Source organism: Pogona vitticeps, chromosome 2 (assembly GCF_051106095.1).
Source record: "Pogona vitticeps strain Pit_001003342236 chromosome 2, PviZW2.1, whole genome shotgun sequence".
Classification (NCBI taxonomy): domain Eukaryota; kingdom Metazoa; phylum Chordata; class Lepidosauria; order Squamata; family Agamidae; genus Pogona; species Pogona vitticeps.
The window spans coordinates 161,066,793-161,083,717 of NC_135784.1; the positions used below are offsets into that span (position 1 = coordinate 161,066,793).

The window sequence follows — 16,925 nt, forward strand, 5'->3', positions numbered from 1 at the left end:
CTTCTCTTATCCTCGATGGCTGGCATCAACTCCTCCGAATGGGCTTCAAACCAGTCAGCTATCTTTTTGGTCTTCTTGCCAAAGGTGGACAAGGCGGTGTTATACACAGCGTTCTTGAAATGTTCCCATGGTTAAGGTGCATTTACATTAGCTGGATCTGGAAGGGTTTCCTCAAGTGCTTGGGCAAATTCCTTCACTTTTCTTTGATCGTGAGTCTTGCTGATGTCAATACGTGGTCTTCCTTCCTTCCTTTTTCATGTGATACAATCTCTTTGTTCGCAGTTTTACTCTACTACACACCAGGGAGTGATCAGTATCGCAATCAGCACTCTGGTAACTGTGTGTGATCGTAATACTAGGAAGGCTAGAACGTCTAGTGAGGATCAAATCAAGCTGATGCCAATGCTTGGAACTTGGATGTCTCCAGGAAACTCTGTGTTGAAGCCTCGTGTTAAAGAATGTATTGCTGACACAAAGACAATAATAACAGCAGAACTCTAGCAAGCATTGGCCATTTTCGTTCATCTTTCCAGTGCCAAAACAGCCTAAACAAGTGGGCCCAGAATTGTGATCAGCACCAACTCTAGCATTAAAGTTTCCGAGAATAAACATTGCCTCTCTTTCAGGGACTTTTTTGATAGCAGCTGCCAGATCATCATAGAATTCTGTAGTGGATGACAGTGTTGGTGCATATGCACTAATGAGGGTTACTGGTCCTGCTGATGAGTGGAGCTGCAGAGACAGGATTCTTTCACTCCCCACAGTAGGTGGAACAATACATCTCAGGAGAGTATTTCTGACTGCAAAGCCAACACCATATTCCCTGGTCTCATTTGATTGTTTTCCCTGCCAGAAGAATGAGAAGTTTTTTTTCTTTGACAGATCCCGAGTCTGGCAATCTTGTCTCTTGCAGGGCAACAATGTCCATCTGCAGTCTACACAGTTCCATGTCAATGACACCTGTCTTGTGCACATGGTCTATTTCTTGCAGGTCGTCAGGAAAGCCAGGGGTCGTTGTCCGAGCATTCCAGGAGCCCAGCTTTAGGGCAGAAGTTTTTTTACGATTGTTGCATGGTGTACAGTTATCGATCTGCTTGTCGGGTTTCACCCTAAACCCCACGCACCCCGTGAAGTTAACAGACCATGGCGAGGTAGCACCTTACTGGCTGGGGCCTCCCCAGCTTAAGGCGGGCGATATCTACCTAGTGAGGTGCAATGACCTCTCCCACCGTCAGAAGTAGCCCCTGGCGTCTTGCTCTATGCCAATCGAGCAAAGACTTATAACCGGTAACTGCTAATTCCCATGTTGTTTCTACGCTATATGCGAAGCTGGAGTGTCCTCTCCAGAGCACGAAGCCTAGGTAAAATAATATGGAGGATAGGCTGTTACCCAAGCAGCAGATCCCCCCTCTCCTCATCACTGAAATAATCCAGTGGAAAGGCAAGAGCCAATACAACTGGTTTCAGCGACGTTGCAGGAGTCGCCAGGACGACACGAACTGCTTCCGGGACTCCGGCTCCAGATTTTGCCTCAAGGTTAACTCCTGAAGCCTTTTCCATAAGTGAATATAGCCACAAGGCAGTGGAGGTTTGAAATCGGAGTTTTTCTTCTCCTAGATGGGCTGCCTTCCAGGGCTGACGAGCCCCACCTACCTGGCTGTATACAATCAGCACAAACAAGACCTGGAGTTGATTGTGGCTCTGATCATCAGCTTCTTATAGCAAAACTCTAGCTTAAACTGAAGAAAGTAGGGAAAACTACTGGACTAATCAGCTATAATCTAAACCAAATCCCTTATGAATACACAGTGGAAGTGAAGAACAGATTTAAGAAACTCGATTTGGTGGACAGAGTGTCTGAAGACCTATGAATGGAGGCTCGTAACAATGTACAGGAGGCAGCAACAAAAACCATCCCAAAGAAAAGGAAATGCAAGAAAGCAGAGTAGCTGTCCAGCAAGGCCTTACAAATAGCAAAGAAGAGAAGGGAAACAAAATGTAAGGGAGATAGGGAACGTTACAGAAAATTGAATGCTAACTTCCAAAGAATAGCAAGGAGGGACAAGAGGGGCTTCTTAATTCAAAGATATAGAGGAAAAGAATAGAAAAGGAAAAACCAGATATCTGTTCAAGAAAATTGGAGATATTAAAGGAACATTTTGTGCAAAGATGGACATGATAAAGGACAAGAATGGTAGGGACCTCACAGAAGCAGAAGACATCAAGAAGAGGTGGCAAGAATACGCAGAGGAATTATACCAAAAAGCTCTGGATGTCCCAGACAACCCAGATAGAGTGATTGCTGACCTTGAGCCAGACATCCTGGAGAGTGAAGTCGTGGGCCTTAGAAAGCATGGCTAACAACAAGGCCAGTAGACGTGATGACATTCCAGTTGAACTATCTAAAATTTTAAAAGATGATGCTGTGAAGGTGCTACACTCGAAATGCCAGCAAGTATCAAAAACTCAACAGTGGCCAGAGGATTGGAAAAGATCAGTCTGCATCCCAGTCCCAAAGAAGGGCAGTGCCAAAGAATGCCCCAACTACTGTACAATTGCACTCATTTCACATGCTACAAAGGTTATGCTCAAAATCCTTCAAGGTAGGCTTCAGCAGTATGTGGACCGAGAACTGCCAGAAGTACCAGCTGGATTTTGAAGGGGCAGAGGAACTAGAAACCAAATTGCTAACATGCGCTGGATTATGGAGGAAGCCAGAGAGTTCCAGAAAAATATCTACTTCTGCTTCATTGACTATGCAAAAGCCTTTGACTGTGTGGACCACAGCAAACTTATGGCAAGTTCTTAAAGAAATGGGACTGCCTGACCACCTTATCTATCTCTTGAGAAATCTATATGAGGGACAGGAAGCAACAAAGCTCGATATGGAACAACTGATTGGTTCAAATTTGGGAAAGGAGTACGACAAGGCTGTATATTGTCCCCCGGCTTATTTAACTTATATGCAGAATACATCATGTGAAAGGCTGGACTGGAGGAATCCCAAGCTGGAAATAAGATTGCCGGAAGAAATATCAGCAACGTCAGATATGCAGATGATACCACTCTGATGGCAGAAAGTGAGGAGGAAATAAAGGACCTCTTAATGAGGGTGAAAGAGGAGAGTGCAAAAAATGGTCTGAAGCTCAACATCAAAAAACTAATATAGCCACTGGCCCCATCACCTCCTGGCAAATAGAAGGGGAAGATATGGAGGCAATGACAGATTTTACTTTCTTGGGCTCCATGATCACTGCAGATGGTGACAACAGCCGTGAAATTAAAAGGCGTCTGCTTCTTGGGAGGAAAGCGATGACAAACCTAGACAGCAGAGGTAAAAGAAAATTGGAGACATCACCTTGCCGACAAAGATCCGCATATTCAAACCTATGGTTTTTTCAGTAATGACGTATGGAAGTGAGAGCTGGACCATAAAGAAGGCTCACCGCTGAAGAATTGATGCTTTTGAATTGTGGTGCTGGAGGAGGCTCTTGAGAGTCCCCTGGACTGCAAAGATAACAAACCTATCCATTTTTATATATGATATATATGTGGTGTGTGTGTGTGTGCTTCTGAAGTTCCCATATCCTCTGTTTTATCATTGGAAACCATTAGGTACTGCTAGACAAAGGGGGTAGTCTTTAATTGCTGGGTTGACATTACTGGCAATGGCAATTATTTGTAATTAAATACTTCCCCCTGCTGTCCCATATCTCCTGTGAAATGAAAGTGGGGGCTTACACAGGTACTTCGGGATAGAAGTTGGAAATGTATAATTTATGAAAAAAAGTCTCGTACAGTGGTGCCTCTCATTACGATGTTAATTCGTTCCAGCGAAATCGCTGTAGAACGAAAACATCGTAAAGCAATTTTAAAAAGCCCATAGAAACGCATTAAAACCCGATTAATGCGTTCCTATGGGCTTGAAACTCACCGTCCAGTGAAGATCCTCCATAACGCGACCATTTTCACTGCCCGTGCAGCGAGGAATTCGTTCCAGAAAACAGCGGGCGGCCATTTTTTTACCCGGCGACCATTTTAAAACCACCGATCAGCTGTGCAAAAATCGTTGTTTTGCGATAATCGGTTAGCGAAGCAGGGAACCGATCATCGCAAAGTGAAAAAACCCCATAGGAAACATCGTTTTGCGATCGCTTTTGCGATCACAAAAACTTTGGCGTTATGCGATTTCATCGTAAAACAAACCACTCGTCTTGCGAGGTACCACTCACTGTACATGACAGGATTTCAACTGCAACAGGCTTCAATGATTATTTAAACCACTGGAATTGTGTGCTGTATAAAGGAGGAGGGGGAGGATATGCATAGCTTCCGGAGTACTCATAGCAGTGCTCGAAATGTCAAGAGCCAAATACACATACAACAAATGTAAACATGTTGTTATAAATGAAAATCATTTTCATACATGTTTTGCTTTTACTTTAAATAACAGTGATGAAGGTGTCAGGATTGTTAGGGGTACCTGGAATAGTGAGGGATAGATAGCATGCTGCCGAGGAGAAAGTGCCCTTCCCTGCTTCAAGAAAACTTGTTAGGATCCAGGCTGTTTTGCTTTTGTTTTCCTTTGAAATTGGATTTTTTTTAAAAAAAAAATGTAGAATTCTGATATACTTTTTAGATTTTCATTGTTTTATTCTCTTCTCATTGTTACATATGAGCAGTCTGTATCTGTGTCAGGCCTTTTCTCCAGCTCTCTCTTTCTCTCTGTGAAGAACCTTTGATTGATGTGTTGATGAAATTTATATTTAAACCGTTTTTGCCTATGTTAAAACCAAGACTGAAGAGCTTAAAAATGAAACCCTTTTGATAATCCTAAACAGTTTTATACACATAAATATCCAAGCTTTGATCACAACTTAATTGAATAGCTTATATAAAAAACTGAAAGTATCATAAAAAGTTAAATTCCTGAGTACCAGAGACTTTTGCAGTAGATTTTAGGTTTTTTCCAATTTTGAGATGGTTGCAACTTTGTCTCATTGTGTGAGCCTTGTGCGCATCAAAATTGGGGGGGAGGGAAAGAATTTTCTAATGAACTGCAACCTGCCATGGACAATGATATCATTCATGTTGTGTTGTGCCCCAGGATTTTAGCTATACTGTACACTAATTCTTTCATCTGTTCTATACAGTTCTTTGGCATATTGTTTTAATCTTATTATTTTATCTTGATTGATCAAATAATATATTCCCTTGTTGATCCTGTCGCATCCCTAATCTTATTTTCATTTTCTTTTGATTTCATGGGGCTTATGGAGGATATATCTTACATTCTTTTCTTTTGTTATCCCCATCTTTTTCTTTGAACTGATTAATGTCATAGTCCCCTTTTACCTTTGCTGAAAAATTGCATTTTAGAATTTCTCTGAATTTGCTGCCATTGCTTTTTTACAAAATAGAGAACAGATATTCCTTATGATCTTTTTCAGAGCACACATCTTTATCACAAGATCTACCTTACGGCTCATGCTGTTTTAACATTATTCCAGGCTATATTAAGCATACAGGATAGCCACCCAAACTCATGAAGAGTGAATATTTATTCTATTGTGAAACCTGAGTAGTAAAGTTAAGGATATAAAATCAAGACAATTTCTTTAAAAAATTTTGTACCGTATTTGCCGGCGTACAAGACGGCTTTTTGGCCCTGAAAAACATGCCTCCAAGTGGGGGGGGTCATCTTGTACGCCGGGTGCATGTCTAGCAAACCCTCCCTCTCTCCCAGTGAAGTCACTTACCTGGTAGTAAGACCCAGTAGAGCCCCGCTCCTAGCCTGGGAACAGCCTGACTCTAGCACCAAACAGCTGACTGTTGGAACAGCAGAGAGGCGGCAGCCATTTTGAGATGCAACCACATGGCTGCTGCCTCTCCAAAATGGCTGCTACCTCTCCAAAATGGCTGCCACCTCCGAAAAGGAACCAAAAGGGGCAAAAGGAACTCTCTCCATGATGCAGCCAAAGCAGAATCATGCATGCGGAAGAGGGGGTATTCTTATATAGCAAGTATATAAGAAACTCTACATTCTGAGTGGGAATGTTGGGGGGCCGTCTTATACTCCCAGTCGCCTTATACACCGGCAAATATGGTAGAATATGATCATGCTTAAACTTTTCTTTTAAAAGAAAAGTGGGTGAGGGAGCAACCGAGAGTGTAAGGATGGATTTTGTTCACATACATTTAGTTGTTTTTAAAGAAACATTTAATGAATTGTCTTCTGTTCAAAGTACAGTGGTGCCTCGCTTAGCTATGTTAATCCGTGCAACAAAAATTGCTGCTAAGCGATAACATCGCTAAGTGATTTTTAAAAGCCCATAGAAATGCATTAAAACTTGTTTAATGCGTTCCTATGGCCTAAAAACTAACCTTAAAGCAAAGATCCTCCATTACAGCAGCCATTTTCGGTGCCTCTAAAGCAAGGCAACACAGCGGGCGGCCATTTTGGAACTGCCGATCAGCTGGCCGAAAATGGGGGCTTTGCGATGATCGCTTCCCCACGATCATCGCAAAGCGAATTTTCCCCATAGGAAACATTGCAAAGCAGTCGCTTTTGCGATTGCAAAAACAGCATCGCTAAGCGATTTCTTCGTTAAACGGAGCAATCGCTAAGCGAGGCACCACTGTAATATAAATCTGTATAGTTTATTTACAGACTTTGATCTCCTTGGTGGATTTGATAACTTAGTAACAATATTTGATAACAATCAGGAATTGTTGGTAAGTTGTCTTTGAAGGGAAACTAAGGATGTATGGTTGTAGTACTGTACTTAGTGGCTTTTTAATTAAATCATTAAAGTACATCAGCAGTAGTCCAGAACCATGTTCTGGCATGAAATATGTAACTTTTTGTTTTACAGAGTACAGTGGTGCCTCGCTTAGCGATGTTAATTTGTTCCAAAAAACCATCGCTATGGGAAACCATCGCTAAGCGAAACACCATTTCCCATAGGAATGCATTGAAAACCGGTTAATCCATTCCAATGGGAACGGATTGCCGTCCTTAAGCGAAAATTGCCATAGGAAACATCGCTAAGCGATACAATGTATCCCCCCCATTAGAATGCATTGAAACCTTTTCAATGGATTTCAATGGGGGGGAATTAACCAAAAATTAACGAAGAGTCAGAACAAAGCCAAATTAAGCCTGCATAGGTTTTACAACTTGCACTAACGATCCCAAGCATTTAAAACTGTTTCTGACTCTTCGTTAATTTTGGGTGAATTTTTTTCTCCCCCATTGAAATCCATTGAGCCTAAGTTTGACAGCTTCAATGGATTTCAGTGGGGGGGGGGAAATTAACCAAAAATTAACGAAGAGTCAGAACAAAGCCAAATTAAATCTGCATAGGTTTTACAACTTGCACTAACGATCCCAAGCATTTAAAACTTTAAAACTTTAAAATTCAACAACAAATTAAAAAAGAGTCAGAACAAAGTCAAATTTGGCTAACAAAGGGTTTATTAAGTGCACTTTAACATCATAACACTGTGCAGTTGATTTCAAACATTCTAAACAGTAAACCTAACCTTTATTACAGGAAAACTTTTTTTTAAAAGCAGACATGAGGCAGGAACTTTTTATAGCATAGAAAAATTTTTGAAACTCAGCAATCATGGTGCAGGAACATTTACAAAACTCTTTAAAAACTGTACAGTACAGAAAGTCTTCATGAAGTGCATAAACATAACATTGGAATAATGTACAGAAACTCTGCATGAAGTGCAGAAGCATAACATTTACAGTGCACAACTCTTTGGAAAGTGCATCATGTACAGAAACTCTTCATGAAGTGCACAAACATAAAACATAAATTTTTAAGGACATAAACTTTTAACATTTCAGCATTATCAGGCAGTAAACTTAAAATTTCGTTGTATGTGTATATACTTACAATGACAATAAATTATTATTAAAAGTGAACGAGTGAGGCGGAAGCCTCTAAACCATCCGGACCAGTGTTCCCCACATCAATGCAGCAGTCTTCTAGGGGGATGATGAGGGGGAGGAAGAAGAAGAGATGGTCCAGGTAGAAGGCACCTGGGCAGCACTGTGGAAGCAGCAGGTTCCTCTTCGTGCCTTGGTCTCTTTGTGAGGAACCTCTCCATAGTCAGCTGCCTCTGCCGCCTTTTCAGAATTCCTCTGAAAGGGGACACGATCCGTTCATCATAGGAATTTGATAAGTTCTGTGCCAGAGATGTGTCCTGGTGGTGCCGCTGCGCTGCAGTCTGCGCAAACTGCCAGCAGTCCAAGAACTTCTTTAGGTCGCTGGTGGACAGCTGTTCCTGCTCTGGCTTTTCTTCTTCTTCTTGCTCCTCCCTTGCCTCTTCCTGAAGGTCAACCAGCTCCTATGTGGTCAGCTCCTGGTCATGGCCCTCTACCAGCTCTGCAATGTCCTCCTCATTGACATTGAGTCCCATGTTCCTCCCAAAGTCCACAATGTCCTGCATCACTGTGGACTCAGGTGCAGGTGCAGAAGCACCAGGAGCTACACAGTCTGGCCAGAGTGGGCGCCACGCAGAGTTCAAGTTCCTCTGGCTGATGCCGTCCCAGGCCGTGGCGATCATCTTCAGGCAGATGACAATGTCGAACTCATCCCTCCAGAAATCACGCAGGGTGAGGCTGGTGGTATCGGTCACCTCAAAACAGCGCCGGAACAGCTCCATGGTGTACCGCTTTTTGAAGTTCGCGATCACCTGCTGATCCATCGGCTGGAGTAGCGGGGTGGTGTTTGGAGGCAGGAACATGATCCTGATGAAGGAAAATTCCTCCAACAAGTCATCCTCAAGGCCTGGAGGATGGGCAGGAGTGTTGTCCATGAGGAGCAGGGCCTTCAGAGGCAGGTCATGGTCCAACAGGTACCGCTTCACAGCTGGGCCAGAAGCGTGATTGACCCAGTCCACAAAGAGGACCTGTGTGACCCAAGCCTTAGCGTTGGATCACCACATCACCTTCAGCCGTGCTTTGTCTACCTTGAGCTTCTTAAAAGCACGTGGATTTTCAGAATGGTAGACAAGCAACGGCTTGATCTTCAGGTCCCCGCTGGCGTTGGCACAGAAGAGGAGGGTCAGGCGGTCCTTCATCGGCTTGTGGCCAGGCAGCTTGCTCTCCTCTTGGGTCAGGAAGGTCCTTTTGGGCATCCGCGTCTAAAACAGGCCGGTCTCATCGCAATTGAAGACCTGCTCTGGAAGGTAGCCCTCTGTTGTAATGACCTCGAGGAACTCCACAGCAAAGTCCTCTGCTGCAGTGGTGTCTGAGCTGGCAGCCTCTCCGTGCCTCACCACACTGTGGATGCTGGATCTTGTCTTAAATCATTCAAACCAGCCTCTGCTGGCCTTGAACTCTTCAGGCTCAGCTGATGTTCCGGGCTGTTGATCCATGAGGTTGGCGTACAAGGCCCTGGCCTTCTCGCAGATCACAGCCTTAGTAACCGTGTCCCTGCACGCTGCTTCTCCTCCATCCAGATGACCAGGAGCTTCTCCACCTCCTCCAGGACAGCTGGCCGGTTCCTGGTGATCCTTGTGACACCCTTCGCTACATCCATTGCAAGGATCTTCTCCCTGTTTGCAACGATGGTGCCAGTGGTGGATGCATTCCGGCCGTACTCCCTGTCGATGTCCGCAATGTGTTTTCCTCCATCGTACTTGCAGATGATTTCTTTCTTCATCTCCAGGGTAACCTTCTCCCTGGTTGGCTTGCCAACCTGGGCAGAAGCAGTCTTCTTTGGACCCATGTCCGACATTGCTACATTAAAGGAAAAAAACAACAGTCAGTGCTTTACATCTGCCTCACCTTCCCACACCTGGCCAAAACTGCCCTGGATAAGCAAGTGGCAGTTTTGTCACACACCCCCACCGCAACTTAAGGGGGAAAAAATGTAAATTTTACCTACCTGTAGATCTAACTGATTGTATGGAAAAGCCACCAAAGGCCACAGCACACCACAAGAGGATGCCTGACCAAAGAAAATTTGAGACAAGTTAGACTTAACATAACGACACCCCCCACCACAACCAAAGGTGAAAAAAAACCACAGGAAAAGAAATTTTACCTACCTCTAGATCTAACTGATCGTATGGAAAAGCCACCAAAGGCCACACCACACCACACCACAGAAAAGAATGCCTACAGAAAAAAAATTCAAAATCGGCATCCAACTTTGGCATTCAAACCCCCTCAACAGAAGCTAATGTACCCCCTAGGTTTCCCCTGAAAACTGCAAATTGTAAAAATTTTACAAGAAAAAGCAATTCTAGTGAGGGTCTAGCAACTTTAAACACAACCGCCCCCCACACCCACCCACCCACAGGCAGCATGGCAAAGAGGGAAAAAAATTTAAACACAGGATTTCAGTTGAGCATCCACATTCCTGGTGCAGGCATACAGAAAACCACAAGAAAAAGCATTTCTAGTGAGGGTCTAGCAACTTTAAACACAGCCGCCCCACACACACCCATAGGCAGCATGGCAAAGAGAAAAATTTAAACACACAAATCCCACACAAATCCACAGAAACCTCCACCAAACCCTCCCCCCTGCAATTTCCCCAATGAAAAAACCCCCCATAACCAAAGCTAGAGCCAGCCAAACCCAAATTCCCCCTTGCAAAAAACATCTAACTTTTGCAATAAAACCCACCCACCCAGGATAAGAAATGCAAGCTTACCTTTTGTTGCTCAATAACTTCTCCAGCACAGGATGCACCCCCAAAACAGACCAAAGTGACAAAGCCAACCTTGGAACTGCACATGGGAGAGTAAACCCAGGACGCATGGGCAAGGGGTTTTATACCTTCCCCGCACAGGCACAATGCATCCTGGGTACAGTCAGTTAGATTTTGAAGGAAAACAACAAATTAATATTGCCAAACAGCCACCTTTCCCGCTCTTTTTCAAACATCGCTAAGCGAAACAGGGACCATAAACCACATCATTATGCGAATCATGGTCCCGAAATTGCTAAGCAGAATTCCCCCATAGGAAACATCGCTAACAGAGACGTTAGACTTTTCGGAAAAAGCCATCGCTATGCGGATTCGTCGTTAAACGAAGCAATCACTAGGTGAGGCACCACTGTACTTGTCTTCCAGAACACATGGGGCTTCTGAGATTTTGGATCATGGCATTTTCTGAATCCATGTTTATATTCTTTGTCTATTACTCTCATTCACTCTGTGTCCTGTATTATCTTTGTTTTCCCTCCTATAGGAGAGTAACAGCAGGCAAACACTCAAAGTAGAAGTAAAAAAGTGTTTGGAAAACAAAATAATAGGTTTGATTAGCTTGGATGCTGTGCACTACTTAGAAATTAGTTCCAAGGGGTGAATTAAGCTAGAATGGCTTAGCCAGATCTGCCAAAGAAATACAATAAAATTGCCACAGGGTTCCTATTTCATACAACTGAATTCCAGGGAAAAGTTGTAGGAGGCAAGCTCAGATGCATGACTGAAAGACAAAGTAAGAAATTAGAAACCAGGAAGACATTATGAGAAAGAAAGGCAATTCACAGTAATTCATTATTGTGACAGAGATTGTTTGTAAAGAATCTTGTTACATTTTAGGTGTTTTTGAAGTTGAGACACTTGTAATATTTGTGTGATACCTCTGTTCTTTCAACTCCCGTACTGGGATCAGGTTTTTTAAAACATCATTTCAAAAGGTAAAACATAACAAATCCATTGGTGTATTTGCCAAAGACTGTGTGCAAGTTATTTTACAAACACATTGCTTTTTTTCTTTGTAGTATGAACCAAGAGGACCAGGCAGGCCATTGTACCAAAGAAGAATTTCATCTAGTTCAACCCAGGCTTGTTCTGAAGATTTGAGCACTCCTCAAGGTAGCCTTGGACAGTGTAAAGAACTTCAGGACCCCAGTAACCCATCTTCTTTCAATTATTCATCCCCTGAATTGTGGGTGAACTCCACCTCATCAACTCCATATCAGAACATTCCATGCAATGGATCCAGTAGAACAGTTCAACCAAGAGAACTGATAGGTAAGTGTGCTTTCCCATAATTTTTGGCCCTGTTGACTTAAGGAATTGACAATTTACTTCGAAATGGTGAGTGACTAAATAGGTTTATTAACATTCTCTTCTTGCAAAGCTTGAAGATGCCTTCCCACAATCTGGATTACTTTCATGTTACAAATACAGTGCCTTGTCATTTCTCATTCAATAAAATTACTGGCCACCTATTGAAACATTTAAACAAATGTTATATTACAAAATAGAATTAAGTCAGTGGTGCGGAATATAAGCTTGTCAGTCCCTTAGCACTGGTCATGCTTGCTGGAGTAGATTGGAGCTGGGAGTCCAGCAGTATCTGGGAGGATACAGGTTCTCCACCCCTGCTTTTAGTACAAAGGTAGGCATCTAAGGTGATGATTCACACAGGCTGAAATAATTCTATTAATGTCTGATTCATTATAAAATAGGATGCAGAGTAACATGTGTGGTTCACTCCTATATAGGAAGTTTAAACTCCTTCAAGTTATAAAACTCTTTATCTCCAAAAGCTCCTATCCTATGTTAAGCAATATCTGGAATGACATTTCTTAATTCATGTGGTGCTAATGTCTGAAGGAAATTTTATATATCAGTATTTTATTATATATTTGCTATTTCAGTTCATGCATGGTTGGAACTCATTCGTTTACTTCATTGTTATCATAACCTCTCAAGCTGTTATCTTAATTGCCTCATAATGTACAATTCAAGATACTCAGGACAGTCTTAGAATTTTGATAGATACGTTGAACCGTAATTTGGATTTGGGGGCTTCTTGCATTGTTAAAAACATTTTGCTGGTTCTGGCACTTTCCTTCACAACTTTGGGAAGAAGGGCCTAACATAACTTTCTGACCTTCTTTGTAGAATGTCTTCCTTGCAGACATAGACTTAAAGGGGGCCCTCTTTCTCTGTTCTCTCTTTGTAGTTCCATCGAAGACTGCCAAATCCACTGAGGAACAGATGAAAGTGGAGAACCTTCAGTTGTCCAATTCTTTCAATTACAACATGCTTCAACACCTTGGCCAGTTCCCTCCCCTCATGCCCAACAAGCAGATGGTTGAATCCAGCAGCAACAGCCAGCCGAGCGCTGGGGCAAACAAGCCTGCCATGTCCTACGCAAGTGCTCTGAGGGCTCCACCCAAGCCCAAAGCCCCACCCGAGCAGGCAAAAAAGAATAGTGACCCCTTGTCTTTGTTTCAGGAACTTAGTCTAGGTAGTTCATCAGGTAGCAATGGCTTTTACTCCTATTTTAAATAATCAGGATATTTTTGTAGAGAAGTTTTAATTTCTTTTTGTGTCTGTAGATTTGAGGTAGTTGGGGCTTTCCCTGCAGTTGCCACCATTTCTTCTTCTTTATATTAGTAAATATACCTTGGTTTAATTGCTTTGCTGCTAGACTTGAAGCTAAACTTTTTAAGTTATATATCTTTTTTTAAAATGTGGGTCTGAGTTTTGAGAAAATTCCCTAGAAAACACACACATAATTTAAAAAAAATTTAAAAATTAAAAATACATAAAAATTATGTAACTTTATATATGTGTTGCATTAAAGCTAGCAGCTGAAAGTTAACTGTGCAACTTTAAAAAAATTAATTTTTTAAAAAAGTTGTCTAAATTGTATTTAAAGAAAAATGTAAGTAGCATTTACATTTATTCAATAACATTTAGCATACTATGCTGGGTTTCTGTACCAGAAATGGCCAGTTTAATGTACAGATGTATGTTATGTCTGCTTAAATTGTTTAATTTTTTTAAAATAAAAGTGCAGCATCTTCTAATTACTTTCACTTTTATCAGCTTTCTGTGAACCGATGCTGCATTCTAAGACTTTTATAGTTTTAGAACCTGTACGATGTGGTAAAGTAATCTTCTTTGAGTTTAGGATAAAAGTAAAGACCTTTTTGCAGACCCACGTACCACTGTTTCTAACATTTCAGAATAAAACAACAAAAAAGAGCAGTGGTCACTATTAAAATAAAAAAAAAACATTTATTTTTGGACAAGCTGCTAATTTTAGCTTGTTAGAAATTTTAAATTGATAGGTTTTTAAACAAGAATCATGAAATTAACCCCCTCCCTTCTTTTTGGTTATGTTGGGTGCTTTGTAGTTTAATAACTATTTAAACAGACTGAGTGAATTTAATAAACTATTTGGGTCCCCTTCCCAACTATGCATGTGTAAATGCTTGTAATCTGGTTTCTCCCCCTCTGGCTTCTCTAGTGGTATAAAAAATTGTGCCGCTTTAAGTCCCCCCCCAACCCCCAGTAAATCCTTTTGGTACATTATTTGATGTTTACATTAAATGTGACATTATACACAGATATTCAGATATTTTGCTAACTGTTTTGTTTGAGGATCACCATTAAAGAAGATTTTTATGTTTGTCAAACCTGTATCCAAATTAATCCAAATTACGGGGAGAGATGAATTGTGGGAAAGGGAGGGGGAATCAGATGCAAACTACATGGTTGTTTTTATCTTTGTATGTTCTGCTAAGGTTATCCACAAACTTGGTCTTTTACCACTGTATATTGACAGTGAATCTATAAAGAATTATACAGCAATATGTAACAAAATCTTGGGGGAAAAGCATTTTAGGGTAATGTTTACCTTTCAGGTTGTGGTCTTGTACACTGTTCATACTTTTGAAGTAAGGGATGTATCTTTTATAGCCTCTACAGAGGTCCTTGTCCTCCTTTACACTTGAAAATATCTCTTTGATTGGAGACATTCATTTTTATCAACAATTTATTTATTTTAATTTCCCATGGTAAAAAAAATAACAACGACAAGTGATATTTTCAAAGCTAGTCTAATTTAAAACATTTATTTCTTTTTTTTGAGGTGGCCCACGTCCCCCACAGCTTTGAAACCAATGGGATGAATTAACAGTCTTTTGCTGAGCTACTGTACTTGCTGCTATATTCAATCTGATATTTGCTCTGGTTACAATCTGCCTGATCCCTGTTGGATTTTGTCAATTGAGACCGTGAAATCTCAGCCGGGTTGATATCAATATAATTTGTCCTTATTGATTTCATGTAAGTTGGGATTTCGCTCAGGGATCTTTCTGTAAAAAGTTTGCATACAAATGTAATGCACTGCAGTGTTGGATAATTATTTGGGGTCATGGCTCAGAATGCAGGATAAAGCTTCATAGCTATGTAACTTTATTTCTTAGGGTTAGAAAACCAAGCAAGGGACAAAGGAATAGAGAACCTGCTCTGTTTTGTTTAGCCCCTTGAGCATATGGCTTCAGATCAGGAAGATACAGTGTCCAAGTTCTGTGCCTCTTCAATATTGCCATCACTGGTATCATTAGTAACTTTGACGACACAATAAAGTGAGAGATAATAATTACATCATCTCTGGGTATATACCAGGATTTGCTCCTGCTAAATAAATCTGAACCTATTTCTTAAAGTTCTGTGGAACATGGTGAGACTTTTGCCAGAAGTGCAGTTCCAGTCCTCCTGAGGTGGGCACAGTCAAGAGTTACTGGTGGCTTATGCAAAAGAAGGGTGACAGGTTGCATAGCTGCACTGGCTTGGTTCAGCACTCTGAACTTCAGGGGTTTCCAAATCATTCATTTATATAGCCTTACAATTCTGTTCACCTTATGTGGAAATTAAACTAATAAATATTTCCTGTTCATTTTCCTCAACTTGTGAGTAAGTCAAGGAACAGTTATTCACGTCTGAATGTGTCATATTTAAACTCTCATACACTGGTATTTTCATTGCAGGAGCAACTTTCAAAAAACATCTTTTTTCTTTCTCTTCCCATCTGATCTTGCTATTGTTGTTTAACATATGCCTAATTGCTTTTAGATCATCAGTAAGCTATTGTCAGAAGTGTATGTCTCCATCTGGAAGACTGATTGTTTTATCTTTTCAGACTCCGGGACTTGTTACAGTAGAATTTCAGTAAATTTAGGAAGAGGTTGCAGTCTTCAATCCATTTGATCCACATAATGGATTTTAACAGTTACTTTCTATGGAGTGAAATAGGTTGTTGTTTGGAATAAAATGTCGCATGTATGTGAACCCTAATGAGGTTAATGTTTCAAAAACAACACTTTTTCTAAACCTGTCACAGAACATAGAATTGGCTTTGCATATATGGGAAAGCTTCACATTACTACACTCTCCTGATTTTCATTATGTTTGATCATAAAGGTGTTATGATGTTCCAGCATGTTCAGACCGCTGGTGTTTAATTATGCCACTATTAGAGAAATTATACCTGAAGTTAGATTTAAATATTCTGATTGACTTCAGTTATTATGACATTGCGGTTGCCAGTGGTGTATGCAATGAATAAGGCATATGTGTTCTCAGTTACTATAAAATAATCATTCTGATATCCTGATTTTTTAAAAATCCCACAATGAATAATCAGTGCCGCTATGCACAGGACTGTGGGTCTTACTTATTTAAAGGTTAATTCATTTACCTTCTCCATACTCCAGAAGGAGGGTTTTCCATCTTCATTTCATGTTTCCAAGAAAACATTTTCTAGTGTCATGGGAACAAGCATGTAAGCATGTCATATATCATTGCACTAAAAACAGTTTCAGGCTTTATTACTAGAGTTAGAAGACATATTCCACTTATATTTCATAATATTTAAAAGAAAAGGCTACTGGTCTTTGACATATGAACCATGTTGGTTGATGTTATATTGGATATTTTAGGTAAAGTAAGTATTTTTCTTCTAGCTGAAGGATTCATTTTCCAGGAAGTATTTAATCTTGTAAATTCCGGGAAAATGCAATAGCACTTCTGGGCTTGCTGTGAAATAAAGCCAGAAAATTGGGTGAGGATGGTGATGACAGTTCAACTTTCCAGCCTCACGTAATTGGTAGTGTGGTTTCTCCATCTCAGAATTTTCCCCCC

General features: G+C 41.1%; 1 protein-coding gene across 4 annotated transcripts in view; it reads left to right on the top strand.

Annotated features, from left to right (window-relative positions):
- The window catches only part of HELZ (helicase with zinc finger), a 172,012-nt gene extending 156,321 nt beyond the window's left edge, over positions 1-15,691 (top strand). For all 4 annotated transcript variants that reach the window (XM_072991020.2, XM_072991023.2, XM_072991022.2 and 1 more), the window contains exons 29-30: positions 11,759-12,011; positions 12,952-15,691. In XM_072991020.2, coding sequence (XP_072847121.2) covers positions 11,759-12,011; positions 12,952-13,283 — 585 coding nt within the window. In that variant the 3' untranslated portion in view covers positions 13,284-15,691. The remainder of the gene's footprint in view (positions 1-11,758; positions 12,012-12,951) is intronic.
- Positions 15,692-16,925: the final 1,234 nt, after the last annotated feature.